The 24,693-nt window shown below is 35.3% G+C and overlaps 1 protein-coding gene and 1 long non-coding RNA gene across 2 annotated transcripts in view; one reads left to right on the top strand and one right to left on the bottom strand.

The window, feature by feature from the left end:
* The window catches only part of PTPRQ (protein tyrosine phosphatase receptor type Q), a 104,282-nt gene that overhangs the window by 16,255 nt on the left and 63,334 nt on the right, over nucleotides 1–24,693 (bottom strand). The window contains exons 27-37 of the mRNA XM_032207501.1: nucleotides 24,356–24,477; nucleotides 21,605–21,791; nucleotides 19,278–19,522; nucleotides 18,293–18,359; nucleotides 17,595–17,753; nucleotides 16,213–16,435; nucleotides 15,672–15,745; nucleotides 11,400–11,499; nucleotides 10,441–10,569; nucleotides 3,363–3,389; nucleotides 2,578–2,659 (exon numbers count right to left, since the gene is read on the bottom strand). Coding sequence (XP_032063392.1) covers nucleotides 2,578–2,659; nucleotides 3,363–3,389; nucleotides 10,441–10,569; nucleotides 11,400–11,499; nucleotides 15,672–15,745; nucleotides 16,213–16,435; nucleotides 17,595–17,753; nucleotides 18,293–18,359; nucleotides 19,278–19,522; nucleotides 21,605–21,791; nucleotides 24,356–24,477 — 1,415 coding nt within the window. The remainder of the gene's footprint in view (nucleotides 1–2,577; nucleotides 2,660–3,362; nucleotides 3,390–10,440; nucleotides 10,570–11,399; nucleotides 11,500–15,671; nucleotides 15,746–16,212; nucleotides 16,436–17,594; nucleotides 17,754–18,292; nucleotides 18,360–19,277; nucleotides 19,523–21,604; nucleotides 21,792–24,355; nucleotides 24,478–24,693) is intronic.
* LOC116501880 lies at nucleotides 748–18,703 on the top strand. Its single transcript, XR_004254529.1, has 3 exons — nucleotides 748–804; nucleotides 7,855–7,862; nucleotides 18,692–18,703. It is a non-coding gene; the product is annotated as an uncharacterized LOC116501880 (long non-coding RNA).

Here is a 24,693-nt window from a genome sequence, read left to right as displayed (position 1 = left end):
GACCAGAGGAACTACAGGCCAGTCAATCTCACCTCTGTGGCTGGCATGATCATGGAGCAGATCCTCCTGGAAACTACAGTAAGGCTCATGGAAAATAACACGATGATTGGTGACACCCAACATGGCTTCACTAAAGGCAGACCATGCAGACATAGGCAGTGAAATAGAGTGTACCCTCAGCAAGTCTGCCGATGACACCAAGCTGTGTGGTGTGGTCAGCACACTGGAGGGATGGGACGCCATCCAGAAGGACCTTGACAATCTCAAGAGATGGGCCCACGCAAACCTCATAAAGTTCAACAAAGTCCTGCAGCTGGGCCAGGGCAATCCCAATACAGACTGGGCAGAGAGAATGGATTGAAAGCAGCCCTAACGAGAAGGACCTGGGGGTGTTAGTTAATGAGAAGTTTGACATGAACAGTCAATGGGTGCTTGCAGCCCAGAAAGCCAACCATATCCTGTGTTACATCAAAAGCAGTGTGGCCAGCAGTTCGAGGAGGTGATTCTCGCTTTCTACTCTGTTCTTGCGAAACCTCACCTGGAGCACTACATTCAGCTTTGGGGCCACCAGCACAACAAGGACATGGACCTATTAGGATGAGTCCAGAGGAAGGCCATGAGGATGATTAAAGGACCGAAGCACCTCTCCTAGGAAGACAGTCTGGTGGAGCTGGGGTTGTTCAGCCTGGAGAAGGGAAGGCTCCAGGGAGATCTTATAAAGACTTTCCAGTACCTAAAGAAGGCTGTGGAAAGCTGTGGAGGGACTCTTTGCCAGGGAGTGTAGTGATAGGACAAGGAGTAATGGTTTCACTCTACAAAAAGTGTAGATTTAGTTAGATATTAAGAAGAAATTATTTACTCTGAGGGTGGTGAGGCACTGGCACAGGTTGCCCAGAGAAGCTGTGGATGCCCCAAGCCTGGGAGTGTTCAAGGCCAGATTAGATACAGATTTGAGCAACCTGGTCTAGTGGAAGGTGTCCCTGTCCATGGCAGGGGGACTGGAACCAGGTAATGTTTAAAGTCCCTTTCGATCCAAACTATTCTATAATTCTATGCTTCTGTGATTTTAAGACATCACTACACTATGGTATATGGAAGCTGAAGCTTCCATGAAATGAAATGGAAGCCCGAATAACATAAAGCTGTTATTATGAATTGACTATATAGTTTAGTTGAAGAAGGCTTCAGCTACTTGAATTTGATTATGTTTCAATTGCATTGCCAACATTTTTACTTGATAAAACACTTGTTTATTTTAAGTCTTAAGGCATTACAATACCTTAAGGGTTACCTAATTCGGGTCACACCTAAAGAAAGTAGTATTAAAAACTTTCCAGCGATGAACATTAGTTGACATGTGAAAATGTTATTGCTAGTAAAACTTTTCATCTGCTAAGTCATGCATAATATAACTATAATCACTCTTGTTCAAGTGAAATAACAGTTCTACTCTTGGAAGAAAAAGTTTTCCTTGCTTTACTGCTCAGAGAATTTTATGGTGCTTTTTATTATTAAATCCAGACCAGTTTTACCTAAGGAGCATAACAAAAAGCTGTAGGAAATACCATTAATCTTTTCACACTTTTGTTGGCATTCCCTAAGAGACTGAAATATTATAATCTAGCAGAAGAAAAGCCAATTGTTTAGTCTTCACTTCTGTTAATCCAAATGGTAAGCAATGCATGGTAAATCTATAAATCCAAAACAATAAAGTCACTGGAGAATGACAAATTATTTTTGTGAGGGCAAATGACTGTATGTGTTAAAAATGATGATGATGATGATAAAGATTCTGTAATAACGAGGAGAAAAGATATTGTTGAGAACAAAAATTTGATAGCCATAAAAATGTTACTTAATGAAAATGGTGAAAACTTTGAGGTTTAAATGTGTAAATGCATATGCATTATATATATATATATATATATTATGTATATTTTGAAAGCTGGTCTCTTTTCAGATGGAAACACAGGCTTGCTGAGTTCTTCGTCTCGTACATGAAACGCTCTTCACATGGACACTGTTCTCAAAAGCATGACAGGTATGACCTATTATTTGTAGAGAAATGCAAAGCAAGACTACTGTGCGTACACTTTTTACTGTCTGCACTGAAACCTATGAAAGAAAAACATTTTGAAACTCTATGGCAATATGACTGGGCCCTGAACATTTCAGAAAATTAATGTCAGCTGTGTTTTTGGTGAGGAAAATCAACTTAGCAGTTAAATATATCTGTATATATGTAGAAACCATTCCTAAATAATTTGTTCTCAATTAAGCAACATATGCATTACTACATATGCAAAAACATAAATATTGTGGTGTTCTTGCAAAGATTGGAGTCTAAAGAAGATCATCTTTTGCTGACACTTAGGTGAATAATTCTGATCAGGTTGCAGTGTAGACTACAGAATTCAAATCAGGTAATATTACCTTCTAAACAATCAACCTGGTAATTGGGTATTGATTATCAAGGCCAGGGTCCTTCATGGCCTTGCCTGCTTAAAATGGACATGAAATGTGACACATGAAATGACAGAAGGTCTTGCAATGTTGTGACAACTGCTAGCAACATACCGAAAATTCTTCCTGAAACTTTAGGTTGTTGTTTGTACAAAGCTCTTCGACATGTTGTAGGAAGGATTTCTTGCTTATTGGCCTGCAAGTAATGACAGAAGAATTAGAGACCTACAGGGGATTTCTTTATCATTCTTTCAATTTGTATTTAACTGCACTTTTATTAATAACATTTTCCACTTCAATAGCAATTCATATTAACAGACAGAAAATTATAAATTGTTTATGGTCCACATAATTGGTTTCTTTTCAGTCACTTGAAATAGAAGCATTTTCTCCTATTGTTTCCCCTCACCAAATTTTTCAGTTGCTAATGTTAACCTACCTAACACTACTGTTGGGTAGGATTGTTTTTTATAGGTAACAACATTCCAAAGCAAGGTTTTGACATTAATGGATGTTTGTAAAGTTACCATTGCATTCTAAAGTACATAATACTTCGTTGTCGCACCGAAAACATTTTATACATTGCAAAGTTTTAGACATATAAAATATTGCAGTGACCTCATTCTCATAATGACATGGTTTTTAAACCCCAAGGAGTTTAAATATCCCTGTATTACTTCCCAAGCTAAAACACAGACATGCAGGCTTCACCCCAGAGAGAGAGAAAGCATTTCTCCAGTTACCATGCAATTAGTCACGCTTTTATGATTTATACGCAGCTTGGAGTTTTTTTTTTTCTGTTGTTGGCTTTTGTTATTTTTTTTTTCCTTATAAACATGGAAGAGGGAACCACACATTGACCAATGACCACAAAAAATAATAATCTTTAATCTACTTACTTGATGGATTTTCTATAACTAAGTAACCTGCAACAGAGATTTTTGTTAAATATGGTAAGTTGTGAATTAACCAATATTATGCATGTTAATAGATTTTAGATGAACTATTCAATTAGCTAAAGAAACAGATTTATTTCTCTCATGAATTCAAATACGTCAGATATCTTGAGGGATACTCTCACTTAGTTCTTATCTCCAGTATTGGCAGGTATGGTAGCTGCAGTTTCTATCATTCCCTTCAGATCATTTTACAATGTTCTGGGCTCATATGGACCTGAGAAATCCATACCTCTAGCACACCACTTCATATACATTGACAGGCTTCATTTTACACTATGTACTCAATGTTGTTCTTCTGAGGGACATTTCAGAGAACAGAGATTGGATTATTCTGACTGAATACAGACACCTGTATCTGAGCTAGTCGCTCTAGATTCTTTTTATAATCAATGAAGACAAATAGCTATGATTTCATCTCATTTTAAGCACGTATCTAACATGAGTCACAGGTGAATTATGCTATCAGTGTGCCTCTAAGGAAGGAAACAACAGCAATAGCTGTTTTGTTTTTAAAATTAGTATCTGTTTTCATGTTCATTTTTTACATGTTTAATTCTGTTTCTGGAACACTGTTATTTTAAAAACTGTGCAACATATTTTATCTTTAACCTAATTCCACAGCAGGATTCATGTAGATGTTACATAAGCATACAACCCCAGGGACTTTTCAGATAGTCTTGTAACCTAGTCATCATCATCACCTCTGAATGTAAGAATGTCTCAGCATTATGGATTTAGAAGACAAATGTCAGGCACTCGGACTCAGAAAGATTGTCTAAAGGACTAAATAAAAACATTTGAAGAAATACAACTTAAAAGATAACTTGCCCCTTCAAAAACCTCTAAGTATGAATTTTGAGTGTTGCTCTCTCCAATATTCATACATGCTTAAAAACAAATCTTACAAAAAATATTCTATGATACAAATATAAATGCCTACTACTGCCAGAAATTCAGTAGAAAAGACAAAAATTTCCTTTAAAAATACTTGGTTTTGCGACGTTGTTCTTAAATATTTACTTTTTAAATTAGATAACAAAATTAGATTAGTACAATTGTCGTACCATTTAATATTAAGCATCTAAAAAGTTAATGTCAAAGCTACTGAAGATGCCTTCATGGTACATATGCCGTTATGACAAACTTGTCAAACTGGCTATGAAACATCTGGGTCACTTTTACTGGAGTGAAAAGAAGTGTAAGAATTCACAGAAAAAGGCTCAAACTCTTTGCTTGAACTCATGCACTTACTAGGACAACAGAAGGAGAACTTTAAACAGAAAATAAGAAGGCAATAAGACAACAAAGCAAGCAACTCTATTTATTCAGAATTTTTAGACATCTAGCTACTGTTACGGTATCACTTATGTTGTTTGCATTACACATCGGCTGTAATTATGGTCTAGTAATATTGGCAACATTATAGGGCTACAGTTTTCAGAAGGGAAAGTATTCTTAATAAGTGTGCCCATGTGTTGCACACATACACTTGCCATTGAGCAGAAAGTAAACATTGGTTTTAGGCCTTTTTTAGGACAAAATTCTAAGCAGTCCATACAAAGAAAAAGTATTTGCTTTTCCTTTGAATTCATCTATCTTCACCATAGAACAACAGAATAAAAGTAATCTCCCAGCTGACATTCTATAAATTTTTGGAATACTATTGTCTTTCCTCTTCTCAAACTGATAGCAAATAGGGGCCTACTGCACCATAGTTTGGTCATTAGGTAATAAAAATTACATCAATGCATATGCAACCTGAATATGGCATTTAGTGCTTCATTGTTGAAGGTACATGGATCCAACAACAAAGAACACAGAGATAAGCAGCACCGTAATACAACCTCCTCAATACTTTACTCTCACTCAAAGCAATGAAGTAAAGCACTGAAAAAGCATAGAAAATGAACTAAACAGGGCTACAGATGGTACTTTCTTGTTCATTTTTTTAAATGTTACTGACAGGCAATTTTTTTATAGGCATAATCATATATTGTCTTTAAGAAGTACTAAATTTTAAAGAAGACACCTACACTTTGACACTTTAACCTATCTTTAGATATTGTAGTGAAGAATTTGGTTGTTAGAACTACTGAATTCACACTTCTGTTGGTAGCAAGTGCACATTGCAGTAGCTTGGCAACTTGGAAAGTAAGACTGGCAAAGATACTGGCTTTTCTGGATAAGAATCTTCAGAAGGAAAGAGCTTTGTACCTTCACTACAGGTTTATAAGAGGTGGCTATGCTCAGCTTTAGCATCCTCAGGCATTAGAAAACAGCATTTTTTCCCAAGTCTCTTGAGAATGACATATATAGTGATAATCTTACATTATTTGGTCAATGAACCCATCTACCTGTAATCTCATTCTCCACATTTCCCAGTCTTTTGTATAAAGAACAAGAACTTAGGTATCATTAGATCTTGATGAGCACAATTTAGAATCAAACTATGAAGTTGCCAATTTCCCTATTTCAGGAGGACAATTCCAGGTTCCCAGTTGTCCGACTTTGAAACCAGGAAAGAAAAACATTCTCTAAGATAAAGAATGCTTTATTGCCTTAAATCTGATTTTCTTTTAAAACAGTGTATTGTTTCATGTGTGGAATTTTTTTTTGAAGTCTATCAAAAATCTGAATCCCACTCAGATTACTTATGATAGAGCTAGAAAGAAGCCATTTATTTGTGTTGGCAGTGGTAACTGAAGACCATATTGTCACACAGACTCAGCTTTCTTTCTGGGTCAATCATCTAAAATCCACAGAGAATTAAAACTTTGTCCAAATAGAAAACAACAGAAATGAGAATGTAGGCAAAAGGCTTAACTCATGAGCACCATTGACACTTCCTAGGAATAACGGAGGAACTAATTTTTAGCAAGTTAATTGAAAGCAATACGGAGCTTAACCCTTCCTGAATATTAAAGGCCTCGGGAAAGAGAACACATGGTCATTTCTTCCGTTGTACCAGGACACAAAGAGTTATAAACCTTGTACTCCTGGGATACAAAGCTCAGGAAGCCTATGAGTGATAGCTGATTACTAAAGAGAAACATGTTGAAGGAAAAGGTAAGGCAGGAGCTATGGCTATCCTCCCTCAAAGAAAGAAGAAACAGGCTGGTCTGGAGAAAGTCTGTGCAGAACTATTACTTTGAATATAGACACATATTGAGTGCAGAATATTCAGGAAAAGTGAGACAACATGAGAATTTTATATACAACACTTTTCCATAGAGTTCTAATTGCCTGTTATTTATTTGTAAGGGTTACAGTGTCTGTAATTAAGAAATATTTCTTCTAAATATGTGCCCATTTGCTTGTCAATCTGTCTCATATGGAATGAACAAAAGCCTAAAAGTATCCACCACAAAGTGTAACTTTCATGGAAAGATTTTAAGAAACAGGGACCTACATGGCTTTACCCCTTTGACAGAAATCACTGTGAAAGTAGGTGCCAGAGAAGTTCTCTCCTAGGTGAGCACCTTGAAGACGGAGGAGTTACTTGTCTCTGGCTAAGCCTGGTGGGCCCTGAAAATTTACTGGAAACCATTCACAGCAGATGAATATCTGCTTTGAAAATTGAATTGACAAACACTATGGACAAAATTAAAAAAAAAAAAAGTAAGAGATGAGAGGACCAAGTATATAAATATTTAGTGCACTAAATGAATCAATGTTTAATTCAGCCTAGACTGATGGGCTATACATGTTTTAAAGGATTAGATTTTTTTCTGTTATTGCCTGTCTCATATCATCTCTACTACCATGGAGACCAATGTATTTCCCAAACTTCCAAAGTCAACATTTTGTTTTCATATCGTGGACCCAATTTTCTGCTGAATACGGTAGAATATAATTCCCTGAATGCCCTCTGAAGATACATCTAATTAATTAATTGTCTAACAAAGACTTGGTGAGAGAAGGTGTATATTCAGCAGCCAGTATTTTCAGACACTGAAATTTTTCAAGTTTTTTTTTTTTTTTTTTTTTTTTCTGATGACCACGATTGCACAATTATTATAGGGAATTGTGATTTACCATGAATTTATTGATTTGAAAAAAAGATGCCATGAATTGCACCTGGCATTCTGCAACACAGCAAGCTTTTCAAACATAGGTGAGATAGCTGCCTAAACACAGCCAATATATCTGGGTAGCTTATGCAGATGTAGTAATACACAATACCATTCTAAATGCATGGGAAATTTGCTAAGGTTATAGTGCAGTCATCAACTTGTAATACAATAATTTACCATGCTGACATGACACTGCTTTAACCATATACCATGAGAATGATAAGAACAATACATGAACTAAAAGTCAATCTAGCTATGTAGATTGACTTCTATATAGTTATTCCCTGAATGCAACAGGTACAAAAGATCTTTCCGTGTATACTGTGGGAAACACACAGCAAAAATAGCTTAGACATCAGGTTTTAAAGTAAGCCACCTCCGTGCATACTGTTTGCTTCTGCCAACTGCTTGAAATAACTCTTCACTACTAGGAAGAATTTATCTATACAAAAGACAGCCTAAGTCAGATACCTGAAAACACTCTTTTGGCTACTGACATTACTAGAGCAGAATCTTACATACACTGAAACATTCTTTAAAGCTTGAAAGGAGCCCTAATAAACTCAAAGGTTTTGAGCAGATCAAAGGTATCCTGTCCCCTTATTATTGTATATATGTAATCTAGTAGTGTCACGCAGTATGTTTACTGCCTTCTAGTTGAAAATATTGCATGAATTCTGTCCTGAGGAGTGCTCAGTTAATACCTCCACTTCAATCTTCCACAATTTGACATAATGTTCAACAAAGAGCCTGGGTAAGGAGCCTGCTGTAGCTCTAGTACAGCTACTGTTTGAAAAATAATAGTCCAAAATTTAACAGCTGCATCCTGTAACTTACAAGAATGGCCTGGGAGCAAGTCTTTGCTTAAGCCCATTAGTGGCATGGGGAAGGAGGAAAGATGAAAATACAGATGGAAGGAAATAAACCCCACACCAAAATGTGAAACTGACTCATTAAAATAAAGGGTGATGTAATTAAACTGCTGAAGCACTGTGCAGTGAAAGCCTTGCTGTACATAAATCACATAATGAAGTGCATTTGAGCATGAAATATTATACTGTATAAATCAAAAACTGCACATAATTAAGACAGAGAAGTGGCACAATGGCACTACTCAAACTGAAAAAGGAATTGGCTACATATTGCTGCGATTGTAGTGGAATGGTAACAAAACATCTGTAGTATAATTAAAAAAGCAGTTGAGAAAAAACCAAAAAGCAAGCAAACAAACAAGCACAAAAACTACTTCTCTTAAATGCACATCTTCTAACTGTCGGAGGAAAGAAACAGCATATTTCATATGTCACATTTGCACTATATTTGTTTCAGGAATAGATAGTATACATGAGTGCTATATTATTATAACTTACAATTGCATGTAAAAATTGTCCTGATTTATTTCAAAAAGTTGTGGAACTGTTGTACACGAACACTAGGGACTGAAAATAAACAGGATTTCATGATGAAAGATACCACTGGTTGCCATAAGTATAGCTGCAAAGGTTGATATTTCACATTGATTAACTATATCATTCAATATAGTATGGTAGCACACAGATTAAGAGAACAGAATGGAAAACACACCACTTTGCTTCAGTAAGACAAAAACTTACTGGATGACAAAAATCTCCTTGCGTCTAAAGAAAAACGAGGAGTATCTGGAAGTAAAACCCATCAACACTTTAGTATATAAACAAAACTATTACTATTCTTATTCAGCTAACAGTTTGGAAACAATGCCATTTTGAAGATCTGTCATGGTCATTTATACAAGTTACAGTTATCATAGTGCATAGAAAATAATTCTGTCTCCAGAGAATGTATTCCACCGTTATTAGCAGGTAAAAACACTGTTATCTGAATGGCATGTGCCCCACACAGAACACACCACATGCACTATATCAATGACTTCCAGATGATTCCTACTACGATTTCTCATCTATTACAAGCAGCCATTCCTGTGTGCACTATTTTGAACACGTTTGTACATGCAATTGGCTTACTCTGTACCACACACATAGACATGTACACATTCAAACAAAACAGGTCAACAGCTACAACCTTTCATCTTCCAGCTATTCCTAGTCTGCAACAGTAGGATGTCTGACTGCTAGGGCAAGACTATTTTAGGCTTCTCATCTTTAAGGAGATTGCCTACCACAGTGTTTCATCTGTGACACAGCAGGGAAAATGCAGGTAGGTAAAGAATGTTCACCAAACATTTCTAACTCGGTTGGATGCCATAGATTGTTGAGAATCATCATTATATTTTTTTAAAATGGTGAATAATATCAATTTTTCCAGCAGTCAGAAAAAGCAATCTGTTTTCCTTTAGATATGTACCCATGACAAGATTCTCTGTTGGACAGAAAAAATGAGTTGCCTGGACTTGCTACATAATCAGTGTGCTGAACTCCTCAGAAACTCAGACACTATTCAAAACCTTTTGTGAAAAAAACAAAACAAAACACACACACACACACACACACACAACAACAACAAAAAACCTTTCTAAATGTCAATTAAACAATGATGGATTTGTTATTGAATTAGCTAACCAGGACTTCTGCAGGGGTTGACTATTTCAAAATGTTTAGATAGGTTTGCAACCTATACAAAACACTGGGCCATCAAAAATACTGTGTTTAAATTCTGTATGTTTAAAAATATGTAGCCTTTTTTTTTTTTTTTTTTTTTTTTTGCCAACACAATTAAACAGTGATTTGCACTTAGATCTTTATCTTGTTGTAGAAAGAGCTGAAGATTAAGTGATTTTCTAAAAGCTAGTGAGAAGTGTCTTGAGGAAGGAGGTCATTCTTTGAAAAAGGATCTCAGTGACCTGTGTAAATAAGAACACCACAAACACTTCCAAACAAGCAAAGGTCAGAAAGAGGTCACGGCTACAGCCCCTTTGGACTACTATTTTGCGTAAGGAGTATGCTTACCGTGTAAATCTCTCATCCTTCAGCTCCAGGTCTGCCACTGTAATCAACTGATCCAATTTGAATTTAGTGTCAATAATTTCAGCATCTCGTGGTGAGTATGTGCCTCCCTCTTTTTGCTTTTGCCGAATTCTAAAAATAGTGATAAAATATTAGTGGAAAAATAAATATGCAAACAATTTAAAGAAACACATAATCAATACAATAATTAGACAGGATGGAACTTAAAAATGGCTGCAAGAAGTCCTTCCTTAACCTTTATTCCGCTCTCACTTCCAACTTAGTCAAATCCAGCTGCTATTTTGTCTAAAACTCATGCAGAAAGAATCTAGCCTACTCATTCTTTTAGTTTTCCTACAGACATTCTTCAGCAATGCCTGAATGATGCAGCTGAGGAAGAACAGAACTTGCACTGGAATGAGCAAGCTAACATCATTTATGCATTACCTAGCCTGCTTCTTTATGTGGGCATTTGTTCACAGTTCAAATTAGAGGTTCATTTTTCTTTCACAGGTAAGACTTTAAAGTATTTAATTGTTAAATTTATCAGTAAGGCAGAAAATAGCATTTGGAATATTTACTTCATATCATTCTGTTTCCCTATAGAGCTGACAGTAAGTAGGGTTAGCCATCATGCTAACTTTACCAGCTGACACTGAGCTGTACCTTCCACTCAAGTGAATGGAGAAGTGACTCTAAAATGGTAAGATAGAGTCTGGTCTGATTCACCCTCTGGAGAAGCTTGTTTTCCTTCTTCAATTATGGAGATTAGCCCTACAAGACTAAAGTTAGCCTCCCTATGTTTCTACATAAAAAGATTAAAAAAAGAAAAAAAAAAAAAAAAAGAAAACAGTACATTTTGAAATGACAGGTTAGTTCCATTTATAGAATTATTTCAGCTCTTCATTAAAACATTCTTGAGTGTTTGCAAACACGGTATGAAAAGAACATATAAATCTTACCTTGCAAAAGCATAGACTGCAGCCACCAGGAGAACAACTGAAAGTATGCACAAAGTAACTGCAAGAATAACTTCTACAGATCTTCCTGACAGTCCTTCACCTGCAACAGAAAGTGGAAAACTAATATTTAATAGATTCATTATCATTTCTACATTTCTAACAGGAAGGAATCAGGTAGAGATGAAAGACAGACACTTCTATCTCAAAATAGCTGCATGTGTTTTTTATCAGTTGCAGAGGTGCTAAAAAACAAAACAAAAAAGAAAAACAGGAGCAATTTATTTAGAAGCTCCTAAGCATTTCTGATCTATGTAATACATATGCTAACAGTATATGTCCACAGTTATTTGTGCAACCATCCAGTAGTGCTTTTCAGGTTTACCTGCTAAGCAGGTTATGGTAGATATACACTTCACTCACATCAGTTGGAGCATGTATAACACTAACCTTAGTTGAGCTCCTGCTTCAGCCTCAGTGCAGCCAAGAACAGACACACTGCTCTATCAGTTATGAATAACCAAGCGCCAAAAGCGGAAAAGAAAGAGCAATAATCTAAAGCTATGATGTTTGTAGCCATCACTTACAGACAGAAATAAAAGATACTTTTTGGAGATCCCCTCCTCATGTTATTGAAGGAATGCACCTAGTGACTGGATCTGAACAGTCTGGATTAATCTGCCTCATGGATGATTAACTCATGCTCTTTATTCATGTGGAAATTGGTGATACTGTTAGAACAGCCATTAGCGGGTCTGAAGGTATCTTAAAGAGCTTGATGATATTAAGTTAAAGGGGCTGGTATTCTTATCAGTCCCTGCAGGTGAGAATGAAGGTTCATTTAAAAACTGATAAACCTGTTTTTTAGTATTTTCGAAACCTCTTTTCCAGCTTCTTTGTTGCTAAGTCCTTTAATTTCCCATTCTTCTTGGTAATACTGTCCCTATCTCAGAAACCTTAGTCTCTTTTCTCCATAGGCACACAGAGAAAATAAGAATAACAAGGTATTACTACTGCTGATATTCTTTGCTTGTGCTGGTATACATCTCAGCGTTCTGATCCACAATAGGAAACCTAGCTTCTGTCCAGCTTTGAGGAAGGACAGAAAAATATACTGCCTTCCTGTATGAAACCGAGATTTCTCACTCATGGAACAACATCCTCCCAAGGACACAGTGAAGTCCTGATTTCACTTCTCTCAAAACACTTAGAGAGCATATTGCAGATGATTTGGACTTTATGTACACTATAGAGCTTGATTAAAATTCAATGATCTTGACTTAGCTGAATAAATTGTCTTAAAACAATAGGATACAATTTTGTAAGACCAAGTACATAGTTCTACATGTAGACAGGAATAATCAATTACAATAATACAATACAGTAAACAGTAGGTTAGGTAGCAATTTATCAGAAATTTGAGATTATTGTAGACCACAAGCAACATGAATATGCGATATCATGCCTGTATGAAGTGACAGACATAGCCTTGTAGTACAGAGAATTAAGTGTAGTTTTCTAAACACCTGACATAATTCCTCCACTGAATTAGTAAAGCCTCAGGTGCAACACAGGACACTACAAGGTCAAAACAGTTTAGACCAGGCCCAGACAACACAGAAAAAAGTGAGTATATAAAAAAAAGTTGCAAGGGGAAAAGGAACGAATAAGTCCCTGATCTCTGTGATCGATCTATGCATAAGACAGCATCAATAACCACAACAAAATTTTGATTATTTCCAGTTTCAATGGATTTTTATTTCATATGGAAAAAGACCACACTTGTACAGGACTACTGAGTTGCCTGCAATGATTTGCTGAACTAGCTATTACAATTTATAGAAAGCTTATAATCTGTCTTGATGTACTACAGTTTTAAACAGTATTTGCCACCACATCTTAACTATCTCATGGAAAAATTCTGACCATTCCTTGTAGTGTGGACATTATTTTTGCAATCCTAGACATGAGTTATAAGGAAGAAACCCTAATTCTCCAGCTCAAGAGGAGAGTTGTGGTACTCGAAGTATGGCTGAGTGGGAAGGTGATACTAAAATGTATTCTTCGTTACCATTAAGAAATCATTATTGCAGCTGTGTATCACAATAGTTTCTGCTTCGTTGTTCCTCTCTAGTAAAATTGCTGTTGCTCAACAAGAGCATCAGAAATCTGTGACAGAGATCTCTCTTATAGATTTCCATATTTTTTCTTCTTCAAACCTATTTAACATACAGTATTAAATTGCACAGATACAAGGTCAGTTCTCTGGTTTTCCAGATCAAAAGTATAAGTAGACTTAGAAACCAAAATAATCAAGGATGTTTTCTGCGCTGTAATGAATACCTATGACAAAATTCAAGTTATTGTTTTATCTCCTAAAACAAAAGTGTTGTGTTAGCAAAGCACAGATTTCAGTGATTATTACAAAAGATAATTATTGATTCAAAATGGAATTGCATTTCTGATTTCAGGCAGCATAAATTTCTTCTGAAAATGTAGTGTTGTTAAAAGTGAAATAGAAGTCATTGGTCACAGAGATATCCAACAGCTACTGATCATTTTAGCATGTTTTCTGAGTTATGCTTCTAGAGCAAGTCTGAAGTTCATATTACCAAAGCATGTTCTATAAAGAAACACTTAGGCGAGGTTCCTCAAATTATGAGTCTCAAGAGGAAATGTGTTTAAAAAATATAACTTTCTTTATTCAGTTAACATGCAGCAATTGCTGTGCTGGGGCTGACAACAGCAGTTCTGGTGCTGTACCAAGGCTACTTAACTGCAGTACCTGTCACACTTGTGATATATGAATTTGATGTTGATTTCACAACAGTTTTGTATGAAAACACAGAAGGAACTCTTAATTACCTAGTCCACTTAAGTTTTGTAAGCAGTACTTGATGTTAAACATTAGCATAGAAGGCAATAGAATATGGATACTAGGAGCCATAGACATTTGAGGAATTTATCAGGGCTATTTTTTATCCCACTACATTTTATTCAGCATACAAACAGCTCTTGCTTTTTTATGATTTACACCACAGGAGACAATGTCACAAGTTTTCAGTAACAAAAAAGAATAGCATGAATTACCATATCTGCCTGCTACTACAACATAATTTCTCTATTTGTCTTGATGATTTCTTTAAGCATTTCAGAGTTTCCTGTTAGAAAGGTGCCCAGATATGTCCATCTGACTGGATAGAGTCTGACCCATTTCCATCAGACTTTTTTTCTCTGATCAGACATAAAGTCTCTTCCTCACTGGTCAAGCTATTTGCTTCATTGGATTAGAAATTTTTAACTCAGAACCAATAAAAACTACTTTTGTCTTTCACTTTCTGAAACATTCAGGACTGGAGAAACAGTGCCAGATCCTTTCAGAATATTCAGGTAGTGAATTAGCATTTCGGGATCTTCAATATCAGATCATGTAACAAATTTCTAACATGGATTAGATGAATAAGGGAGCTCATATCACAGAAGATGAATGCCAAATGAAAAATATGTGCCCACTAAAATTCTTCTGGGTACTCATCCAGTTGTCTTGGGATCCCTTTTCAGAAAGTCAGGGCTAAAGCTTAGCTAAGTAAGTTTTGGCTTACCAATGTATAAAAAGAACCTAGAGATCTTATTGCGATCTCAGAAGAGAATCTTCATTCCCAATTTTGGTGGTATATCAACACCTCCATGGAAGAATTCATGCTGGATTTGAGACCCTGTAACAGCTGCCTTATTGGCCAGTGACATCAGAACCAGATGGTTTCTATTAGACAATAGTAATTTATTAATACAGAGCTTTGTCTGTATATAAAAGCTGAAGGGCTACAGGGTCATGTCCTCAAATGACCTACCAGTTGAAGAAATGATCAGCAGCTGAGAGGTTTACTACACCATGCTCACTGGAATAGCTGTAATAGTAAGTCGAACAGAGAGGGACATTGAACAAACAGCATAACTTCTGACTATAGTCCACCTAATCAAGATAAGCAATCCTGGCAACATAGTATTGTCATTGATACAACTGAATCTCTGCTAATGAACTTTGACAATATTTCTTTTTCATTTAATGGTCCAGGCTGAGGCAAGACATCCTGAAAAGGACATAGGAAAGAATGGATGCATTTCCTCACCAGGCAACAACCATCCTGGTTAATCTAGGCCCAACAAAAATAGATACTATGTACTACAATGAAATCAGTCTACTAAAAAGGCACAATAAATTGCCTAAATTCTTTGGAAATAGAGAAATACTTTAATAATTAACACTGTCCTTACCTAAAGTTTTGACAGGATCAGAAAAGTCAGAATCTGTAAATTGTCCTTTAACATTAGTTGCTCTGAACTTAAATCTGTAAAATAAAACAAAGAAAACTAATTAACTTAAAGTTTACTAATTAACTTAAAGTTTATGTGTATTTCCTTAAAAATATTTAATTTAGAACTATTGAAGTTTTAGCATAATATAACCTGGTATCCTTATCCACCTGCAAAAGTAGCATTATGACAGACATCTAGGACTCAGTGTCAATATGTTAAATGTATAATGAAACTATATGAAGCAGGCTATATATCTTGAATTTGGGCTTATTTAATTTAGGAACTCAGTAAGCACTAAAAAATAAAAAATAATTGTCTCCCATACTTCCACTTCAGACAAAAACTTGAAATTAAAACACACAGTGATATTTCAAGCTCCAATTTTTCATTATTGAACTATTTGTTTTGTTTATTTATTTATGTATTTATACATGTTTGTGTAAATATATATTTCACTTAAATGTTTCTCTTGGACGAACATACAGGCAAACATACTTACAGGTACTGTTTTCTTGGTTTCAGTGGGCCGTTACATATTTTATCTTGACTGCCTGGTATCATACATGTGGTATCAGCGCCTATGACATATATCTCTTCTTTGCCACTCAGATCTTCTTTTCCTTCTATACATGGTGGGTTTGGAAAGCCTTCATTTGTAAAATACGGTCTTGGTCTGTTGAAGTAGGCATCATACCACTTAGTAACATTCCCATCATGCTGAGCTATTGTCAAGAAAAGAAATAATCAGAAATAATTTACATTCTAATCAGATTGTAAATAAGTTAAATAAAAGATTATTTTTTAAGGACTTAGCATGCTATTAGTGCCATTTATACAACTAAGGCTGTAGCTCTCTTTTTAGGTCTCTAAAGACCCCACACCACCTGTATTTTGCTAAGAGTAAGTCAACTGAATCACAGATAGAAAACTTCAGTGTCAGTTTCACACATAAGATGTGCCTGTAGAAGACATCACTCGTACAAGCCATTTACTTTGAAACTGGGAATGTCTAGCAAAGACAGTAAGAATTGTTTACTCTAAATACAGTTTCATAAATGAAATGACTACTTTTGGTCAGTACTGAGCAACTCTGACAGGAGAAATATCTTCAAAATATCTCTTAACATGGTATTTAGTTCAGTTCAAGAGAAACTTCACAGAAATAGCTATGAAGTAAATGTCTCTAGGATTAGTGCTGAAATACATCATTCAGAAAAAGGTGAGAGACTGTACCACTTCATGTGAATACTTTACCTCCACGCTTTTAAAGATAGCAAACCAAGCAAAGTAAATACCTGGAATTTTTCCTTCTTAGGTAAAGTAAGCCTGACCGTATGATGTCCACTCATGAAACTCCCACACACATTGGTAGGCAATTACTCAAAAGAGTATTATGAGACTGGTCACATGCGTAAGTGTTCATCAGCCCATACAAGGGAATACGCATTCTAACCCCACAGTCTACAGAAGGGATTTATATAAATCCCTCTGCCCCCATTATGAAATGGAAATATCAACTGCACATGACTGCATTCTTTTACAGGCAACACTAATAGCAATAGAAAAAAAAACTTGAAAAAAAAAAGTATTATATTTATTCATCCTTCACAAAAGCTATATGTGTTTATTTCTTCAAGAAGATGAAGAAAATATAAAGAAAATATAATGATAACAGTAGGGCTTCATTGGCAAGTGTTCTCAAAACCCAGGCTACAGGTATTGTGGAAGACTCTTTGCTGTTAGTACTGCTGTCACAGCTAAAGTAATTTTGTCAGCTGTTTTCTGACAAGTTTCTGACAACCCCCCTCCCCCCCAAAAAAAGCTGAAAATAAATCTGTAAAAAACAGAAAACAATTTTCAAGAGAATATATAAAATTCTACCTCCAGCTTCCGCAACAAGAACCTGTATCTTCTTGATAGGTCCATGATCATCACTGTAATAGCAAATTGGCATTCTGATTGTAATTGTTGTGGCTGTGACAAGTAAGGCCCCATTGGTATCATAAACAGGTGCTGGTTTCTTTTTGGGCCGTGGTGGTTCTGTTTTTAAACAAAGATATACCACAGAGTTTTGTTTTACACTGCAAGTACTTTGTTCAGGCACATGGCTGTGTTATGGAAGACAAATCATCGCCATATTTTCAGGGACAATTTAATGTCCTAATTCATGCTCTAAGCCTCAAAAAACTGTATTCTCTTAAATGCCTCTGCATATCAGTTTTCCATTAAAAAAAAATAAAAACATTGTCTTAGATTTTCAGAGGAATTTCAGCCAAAAACTGTATTTATATTCATGAATATGACACCGTATACCTAGCTATACCTCCATTATATTCTTCTAAGCTGTTTGCTGATGGTAACTAAAATATGCCTGCTTTGCTGTGCTGCACATGGTTTAGCAAATGATTAGTGACACATAGCAAAACTGAGCACTGCAATTCCAGGCTATCAGTTATGTGCTCCCATTCCTACTTCCTCTAAAAGTACACAACGGCACACAGCTATGTAGTCACAGGTAGAAAAGCAATTTCTTCAGCATTTATAGAGATGTCAGAAAAAGTGCACTTTTTGAGATATACCTTTGATATCCATGGTTATTTTCAATTGAATTTTTGGTCCTGCACCAGCACCATTAATTGCATACACCTTAAAAAAAAAACACTTGTTAATGAGTATTTGTACTAGCTTCAAATCATCCAAATCTAGATATATCTGAAGCAACAATGAATGCTGAAACACTCCTTTTACGTCATTCACACTTTGATAGATTTTACCTCATATTTCTTTACAATCCTAAGTACAGTAATCCTTTATCACTTGTAATGTAGCTCTTACAAAAAGGAGAAAAAGAAACCTACTTGAACAGTTCTGTTGTCACCTCTCATGTATGATTCTCTGATTATATGAAAGGATTCTTTCACATAGAAAGGGACTCTGTCAGGGAGTACAGTGACAGGAAAAAGGGTAACAATTTTAAGCTGAAAGAGGGTAGGTTTAGGTTAGATATTAGGAAGAAATTCTTTACTCAAAGGGTGGGGAGGCACTGGAACAGGTTTCCCAGAGAAACTGTGGACGCCCCATTCCTGGAAGTGTTCAAGGCCAGGTTAGATGGGGTTTTGAGCAACCTGGTCTGATGGGAAGTGTCCCTGCCCATGGCAGAATGTTTGGAAGTAGATGACCTTTAAGGTCCCTTGCAACCCAAACCATTCTGTGATTATATAACTACAAGCATATTCTTCTAGTAAGCTCCCCTTGGAGAACTGGACCTTTCATCTGAACCAAATTTGCAATGCAAGTGCTGGAATTAAGAGAGAAATTTAGTCTTGTGCCCGTGACAATGCTTCACAGGCTGCTTCAGTAGGACATGAACTTGTGCACAGCTACCACTAGTGATGTTTTGGGCTGCCATTCATTCCTCCTCATTGTTCCCCCCTTTCCTCAGACTTCACATTCTTCACAACCCAGCTAACATTCTCTGTATGACAGTTTTGATTTGGCTTAGTTTTGTGTTCCGTATCCAGGCTAATCTCTCAATCACACCAAAGAAAAAGTATTAATTCTTACGCTGACATTATAGGTATGTCCTCCTTTCAGTCCTTCTATCATCGCAGTGACCGACTGATCTGTTTTATCAATGACACTAAGGTTGTGGATCTGGATAGCAGCAGGGTCATCTTCATTGTACACCATAGCTTGATACACCTGAATATTCCCATTTGGTTCAGATGGCGGCACAAATGTCACTTGGAACTTTGTTACCTCATCAGGTATCTTCTGAAATGTTATGTTGTTAGGTGAGTCTTCAGGCACTGAAACAGACATTTAGTGATCCACTTAAATCAGTTCACTGCTATGACTATTAGAGTAAAACCTGAAAAATTACAAATTATACTTTCACATTATCTATATTTCATTTGTATTTTCTGCTTTTACCAAAAAATCTCAATTTTATTACTTATGTAAATATTTACAAAGACAAATGAAAGTTAAATTTAAGTATTATTCTTGATGATAGCATTTAATGCTATAAATATTAAAAATAATTGTTAGATAACCCTCATTAGTTTCTACTCAGAAAAGTTTCTTCTGATTTTCTACTCAGAGAGCCTAAAGGCACCACTGTACCTTGAAATATATCCTGAGGTAAACAAATCCTCTCATGGGTTGACATGCAAGAAGCAAGTGTTAGTCTTGAGTATCCTTTCTTGAAAGCCTTCCCACAACAGTGAGCTCCCTCCCAACATATAAACAAACCACCATGCTTATCACAGCTAACTCTAAGAAAAAAGTTTTCCACTAGCTGATGCCCAGACATATGCAGGAAATTACAATGGGTCAAACAAGTGTTTCTGCTTCTGTCCAAAATTGTATCAGAAGCCAACAACCACACAAACACAACATGAACTTTTGCCAAAGACAGTTATTTGTCAAACTTTTATTCCAGTAGTTTATTGTCAAGACAGCAGAGGTATAAATCATTTTCCCAATGTCTCTGTCTGAAAGAAAAAGGCTGTAACATTCTTTCCAGGCAGCTGAATATTTACTGCTCTACCTGAGCAGACAAATATGTAGCATGACCTCTAAACAGTGAAATGAAGTAACTGAGAGTAAAAACATTCCCTCAGACAAGGACTTAGATGCAGTTGTCAATATTCCTTTTTTTTTTTTTTTTTTAAATTTTTATTTTTTTTATTTTTTTTATTATTTTTACCCTAGCCAATGTATAATAACTCAGATTTCTCTGGAGGAGTAAAGTCTATGTAAATTAGTCCTATCTTCCTCAGATACTCAACTGTGTGCTAGACTATGCAAACCAGATGAGATGAGATGGAAAAAACAACTGTTCTTCATTGTGGTTACCCAACCTTCTAGTGTATCACACTTTCACATGAAGGAAAAGGCTACCAAAAAAGGTGGCTCACAAACCAAAAAAGATAGCTCACAAGACAGACTCAGATACCAAAAAATTTAATCTTCATTCATTTTTCCACAATAAAAATCCCTGGGGATATAAACAGGTCATGAAAACCTTAGAATTTGTCATATTAAAGGCATTATATATATATTTACATATATGCACACACTTATCCTATCACTAGGGACATTAGATTTTCATACATGGAAGGAAAGATAAATGATAAATACAATCACTATGTAGTATATGCTAATCTGAAATTAATTTGAATATATAGATAAACTGGTTGACTTGGGGCTAACCTCACTATAGATAAGGAAATTGTACTTTAGATGGAGTTGATAATTAGTTTGAATGAAACAAAACTTCAATGTTTTTTTCAGATTTTTTTTTTAAATATCCTTAGTGAACCACTCAAAACTTGCAGAAGTAACAGATGGAGCACAACCAGGAACTATGTATATTAAGATAGAACTATATCTTTCCTATGTACATGTTTATATTTTCCTAAGCAAATGTTGTCTACTTTACTGTAAAGCCTCTTGGTGTCATGACTCCTCATATAGTTCCTCACATTCAGTGCTCAATTATATTTCTCTGAAAAACTTAATAGCATCAGCAGGTTTTTCACCTTAATATCTACCTCCTTCTCCAGATTGTTTTGAAAATGTACAGCTGACTTTAGCACAGCACTTCTGGGCTACCAACCTCCTTCCACTAATAATACACAAATTATGTCCTAAGTTCAGTACAGGTGCCATTTATAAGCAGTGTGATCCAAATCACTTAAAGGTAAATCTTATTATTTATTATCACCATAGTTTTCTTGCTGATTGGCACCTTCTAAACATTAAAGAAAAAAATATTGTGAGTACAAATCTGCATTAAAAGCGCACCATTTCTTCAAAACTGTCATTTATCAGATGAAAGAAAAACAGCAAACTTTGATCCAGATGAAGTGGAGAAAAATACAAACCTGCTTCAAAAGTGGATACAATTACTGGAGAACTAGCCTTGCCTTCAATGGCTGCAGCATTAACGTCACCCGTAAAGGCAATGATTACTACAGAATATCTTGTAAATGCCTTCAAATCAGAAATTTCTAGGATTTTATCCTCATCATTTGTCTTCAGAAACTGGGCTTTATAATTGTCATTATCTACCTGCAAAATAATAATTAAAAAAATATAATAAAATATTTACAAGATTTCAAACAGCCAACAGCAGGGTATTACTATTTGAACACCATATTTAACTTGTATCTCACTCCTTTCCTAACCGCTGCACAGCTAGAAAGCTGCACAAGGGGGTATACACCCACCCCACTCATGTTGGTTCTTAAATACTTTGTGTAATATGGATGTAATGGGTTGGAAGGAAATTGGTGCCCTCTTCCACGGAGCAAACATAGACCAATTGGCAGACAGTGGGTCAAGAGAGCAGTACTAATCTGAAATGGGAAACAAACTAGGCAGAGATCCAGAAGAAGATCAGCTATATAGTTTTAAATGATTTGGAATACAAAAACAAAAAGAAAATTGGGTAGCAATGTATGATGTTGATAGCACCACAGAGAAAGCAATTCTTCTTGGGATTCATTAATAACAACACTACTGCTAAGACAGTAGAATGGGGTAATTCTATCACAAGAAGAGCTGGAAGGTTTAAATAATTGGGGATTAATCTAGAAAGGGAAAGGTGGCAGAAGACAGTAATAACTTCAAAATATAAGAAGGATGTTACTGAACTGAGGATAATCCATTGGTTTTGGTGTTTGAGAAAATACAAATAAAAATGATATTTTCACTAAAAAAGATAATTATTAAATATTACAAGAATTGCAACAATATACCTAACCATATAACTAAGGCTGTGACTGTAATGTTAGTTAAAAACAATACATGAATAAATAAATTAAATTAAATAAATTAAATAAAATTAATAAAAATTAATCTAAGAATAATCTATGGAAGGTTGTTGAGCAGCTTTCCACACTGGACATTTTTAAGAACAAGATAATGAATTGCCTGTCAGGAAGATTCCAGGTATGCTTGTTTCTGCATTACAGCAAGTATATGCACAAGATTACTTATTGAGATCCCTACATCTAAAGTAATCTGTAGTTCTGTAGAAAAATATACAATGTTGAGCTTCATATCCAATCTAATCTTAAGTTAAAAAAAGGAGAAAGATAAAATATGTTTGTTTTTTTTTCTAGCATATGATCAAGTATCATTTTCAAAATTCTTTTTATGTCTATTCCCACTACTTCAGTTAATGATGTTTTCATTATTGTTTCTTCAGTATGTTATTTGAAAAGAGGATTAGGAAGCTGTACAGTAGTTTTCCCACTGGATGCAATCTGTATTAAACACAGCTGCTAAAACATTAGAATAGTTCTATCATACCTTTTATTCGACAGATATGCATCTATCCCCACTGAGAATTAACCTGAACTAAACTTTCTGATGGACTTAACAGACATTCATTTCCTGGGATGGCCATCAAGGGCTTTTCCTATCTGACTATCAAAAATTTGGCATATAAATATTTATACCAGAGCTAAAATACAATCACAACAATGCATCATTATATTTATATTCTTTCTAAAGTTGTATGGTTTGGTTCCATTTGCCTTATAAAATCCAAATACATTATTAAAAAATAAGGCCTAATTAAGGCCTTTTAAGAATAAATATGTCAGAGTAGAAATCTGAAATTATTCTGTTCTGTGAGCCAATTTTTGTAAATCCTTAAAAACACTCAGTTGAGAACTAAAATGAATGAGTTTGTACATACAGAATTTTGTGGAATTTGGAGTCTTCACAAAATTCTCATTGGGAAAATAAAACATACATCCAAATTTTCATTGCAAACATATTGTGACAGGTACATCGGCCTTTAGGAAGTAGCAGATTTGTCTATTAAGAGAATTATCTACAGAATCGACACCTGTAGCTACTGATCATTAGAAAGATAACATCAGGTAACAAGGAATCCCTAAAGATAAAATGGCTTACTTGAAATACTCTCAGGCAAAAAAGTACTACTTTTTAAAAACAAAAACAACTTGTGGTTTATTAATGGTTGTTTTAAGGGCAGTACAGGATGAAAACAAAAAGGCCATTAGAGATTTTCTCTTATGCTTTTTTTTTGCTTATAAAGATCAAGAAGAAAGAAGTGTTATTGCTGTGCTACCAAAATACAGTTAATTTGATGGACAGAGCACCAAGTGGAAAGTGAAAAATCTGGTTTGACTTTAAAATTGGCCCTCTGATGCACTGTGTAACTTTGTACAAGTCAATTCTGATTGCTAGGCTCTTCACTCATCTGTAAAATTATGACAATGACCTTTTTCTTTGGATTAAATATGTCATTATCATTTTTACTGGTAAACAATATCATTATTGTTGGAAGAAGGTACACCTCTGCAAAGCTCAGCTATTGTTTTGCTGCATACAATTATAGCTAAACCTTTATTGTGCAAGATCTATTAGCACACATTCTTTCATATCAATTAATTAATCTATCTCCCATTAAGAAATTTATAAATGTGTAATGAATTCTTTTTTGGAGTTGATGTGAAAATGGATGCTTCAGTCATATAATTTTTCACTCCAGTTTATGTCTATGCTATAACTTCCATTAAAAAAAAAATAAATTGTTGTGAGTTTTTATATCACTAAGCATCTGTATTATTATAAAAAGTAGAACAGAGTTGTCTTACTGAGGCAATGTCTATAAGATAGCATGTTGGTCCAGTAATGATGACAGGTTCACTCCAGCTGATATTAATACTGTGAGGAGATGTAGCTAACACCGTCACATTTTCTGGAGGACCATCTGGAGCTACAGAAAAAAAATGCTTATGTGAATCACAGCCAGAGAAGTTCACAACAAATAAACCAGCAATTTTAGCAGCCAGTAGAGATTATTTTTCTATTTGAAAATAAAACTTTTTCACAACTTTACGATTGTAGACTGCTTAAATAATTATATATATATATATATATATTTGTTCTCATTTATGAAGTATACACTGGGATTTAGAAACACAGCTTTTGT

Source organism: Aythya fuligula, chromosome 1, assembly GCF_009819795.1.
Source record: "Aythya fuligula isolate bAytFul2 chromosome 1, bAytFul2.pri, whole genome shotgun sequence".
In the NCBI taxonomy this organism is placed as follows: domain Eukaryota; kingdom Metazoa; phylum Chordata; class Aves; order Anseriformes; family Anatidae; genus Aythya; species Aythya fuligula.
This window is presented reverse-complemented; position numbering and strand designations above follow the sequence as displayed.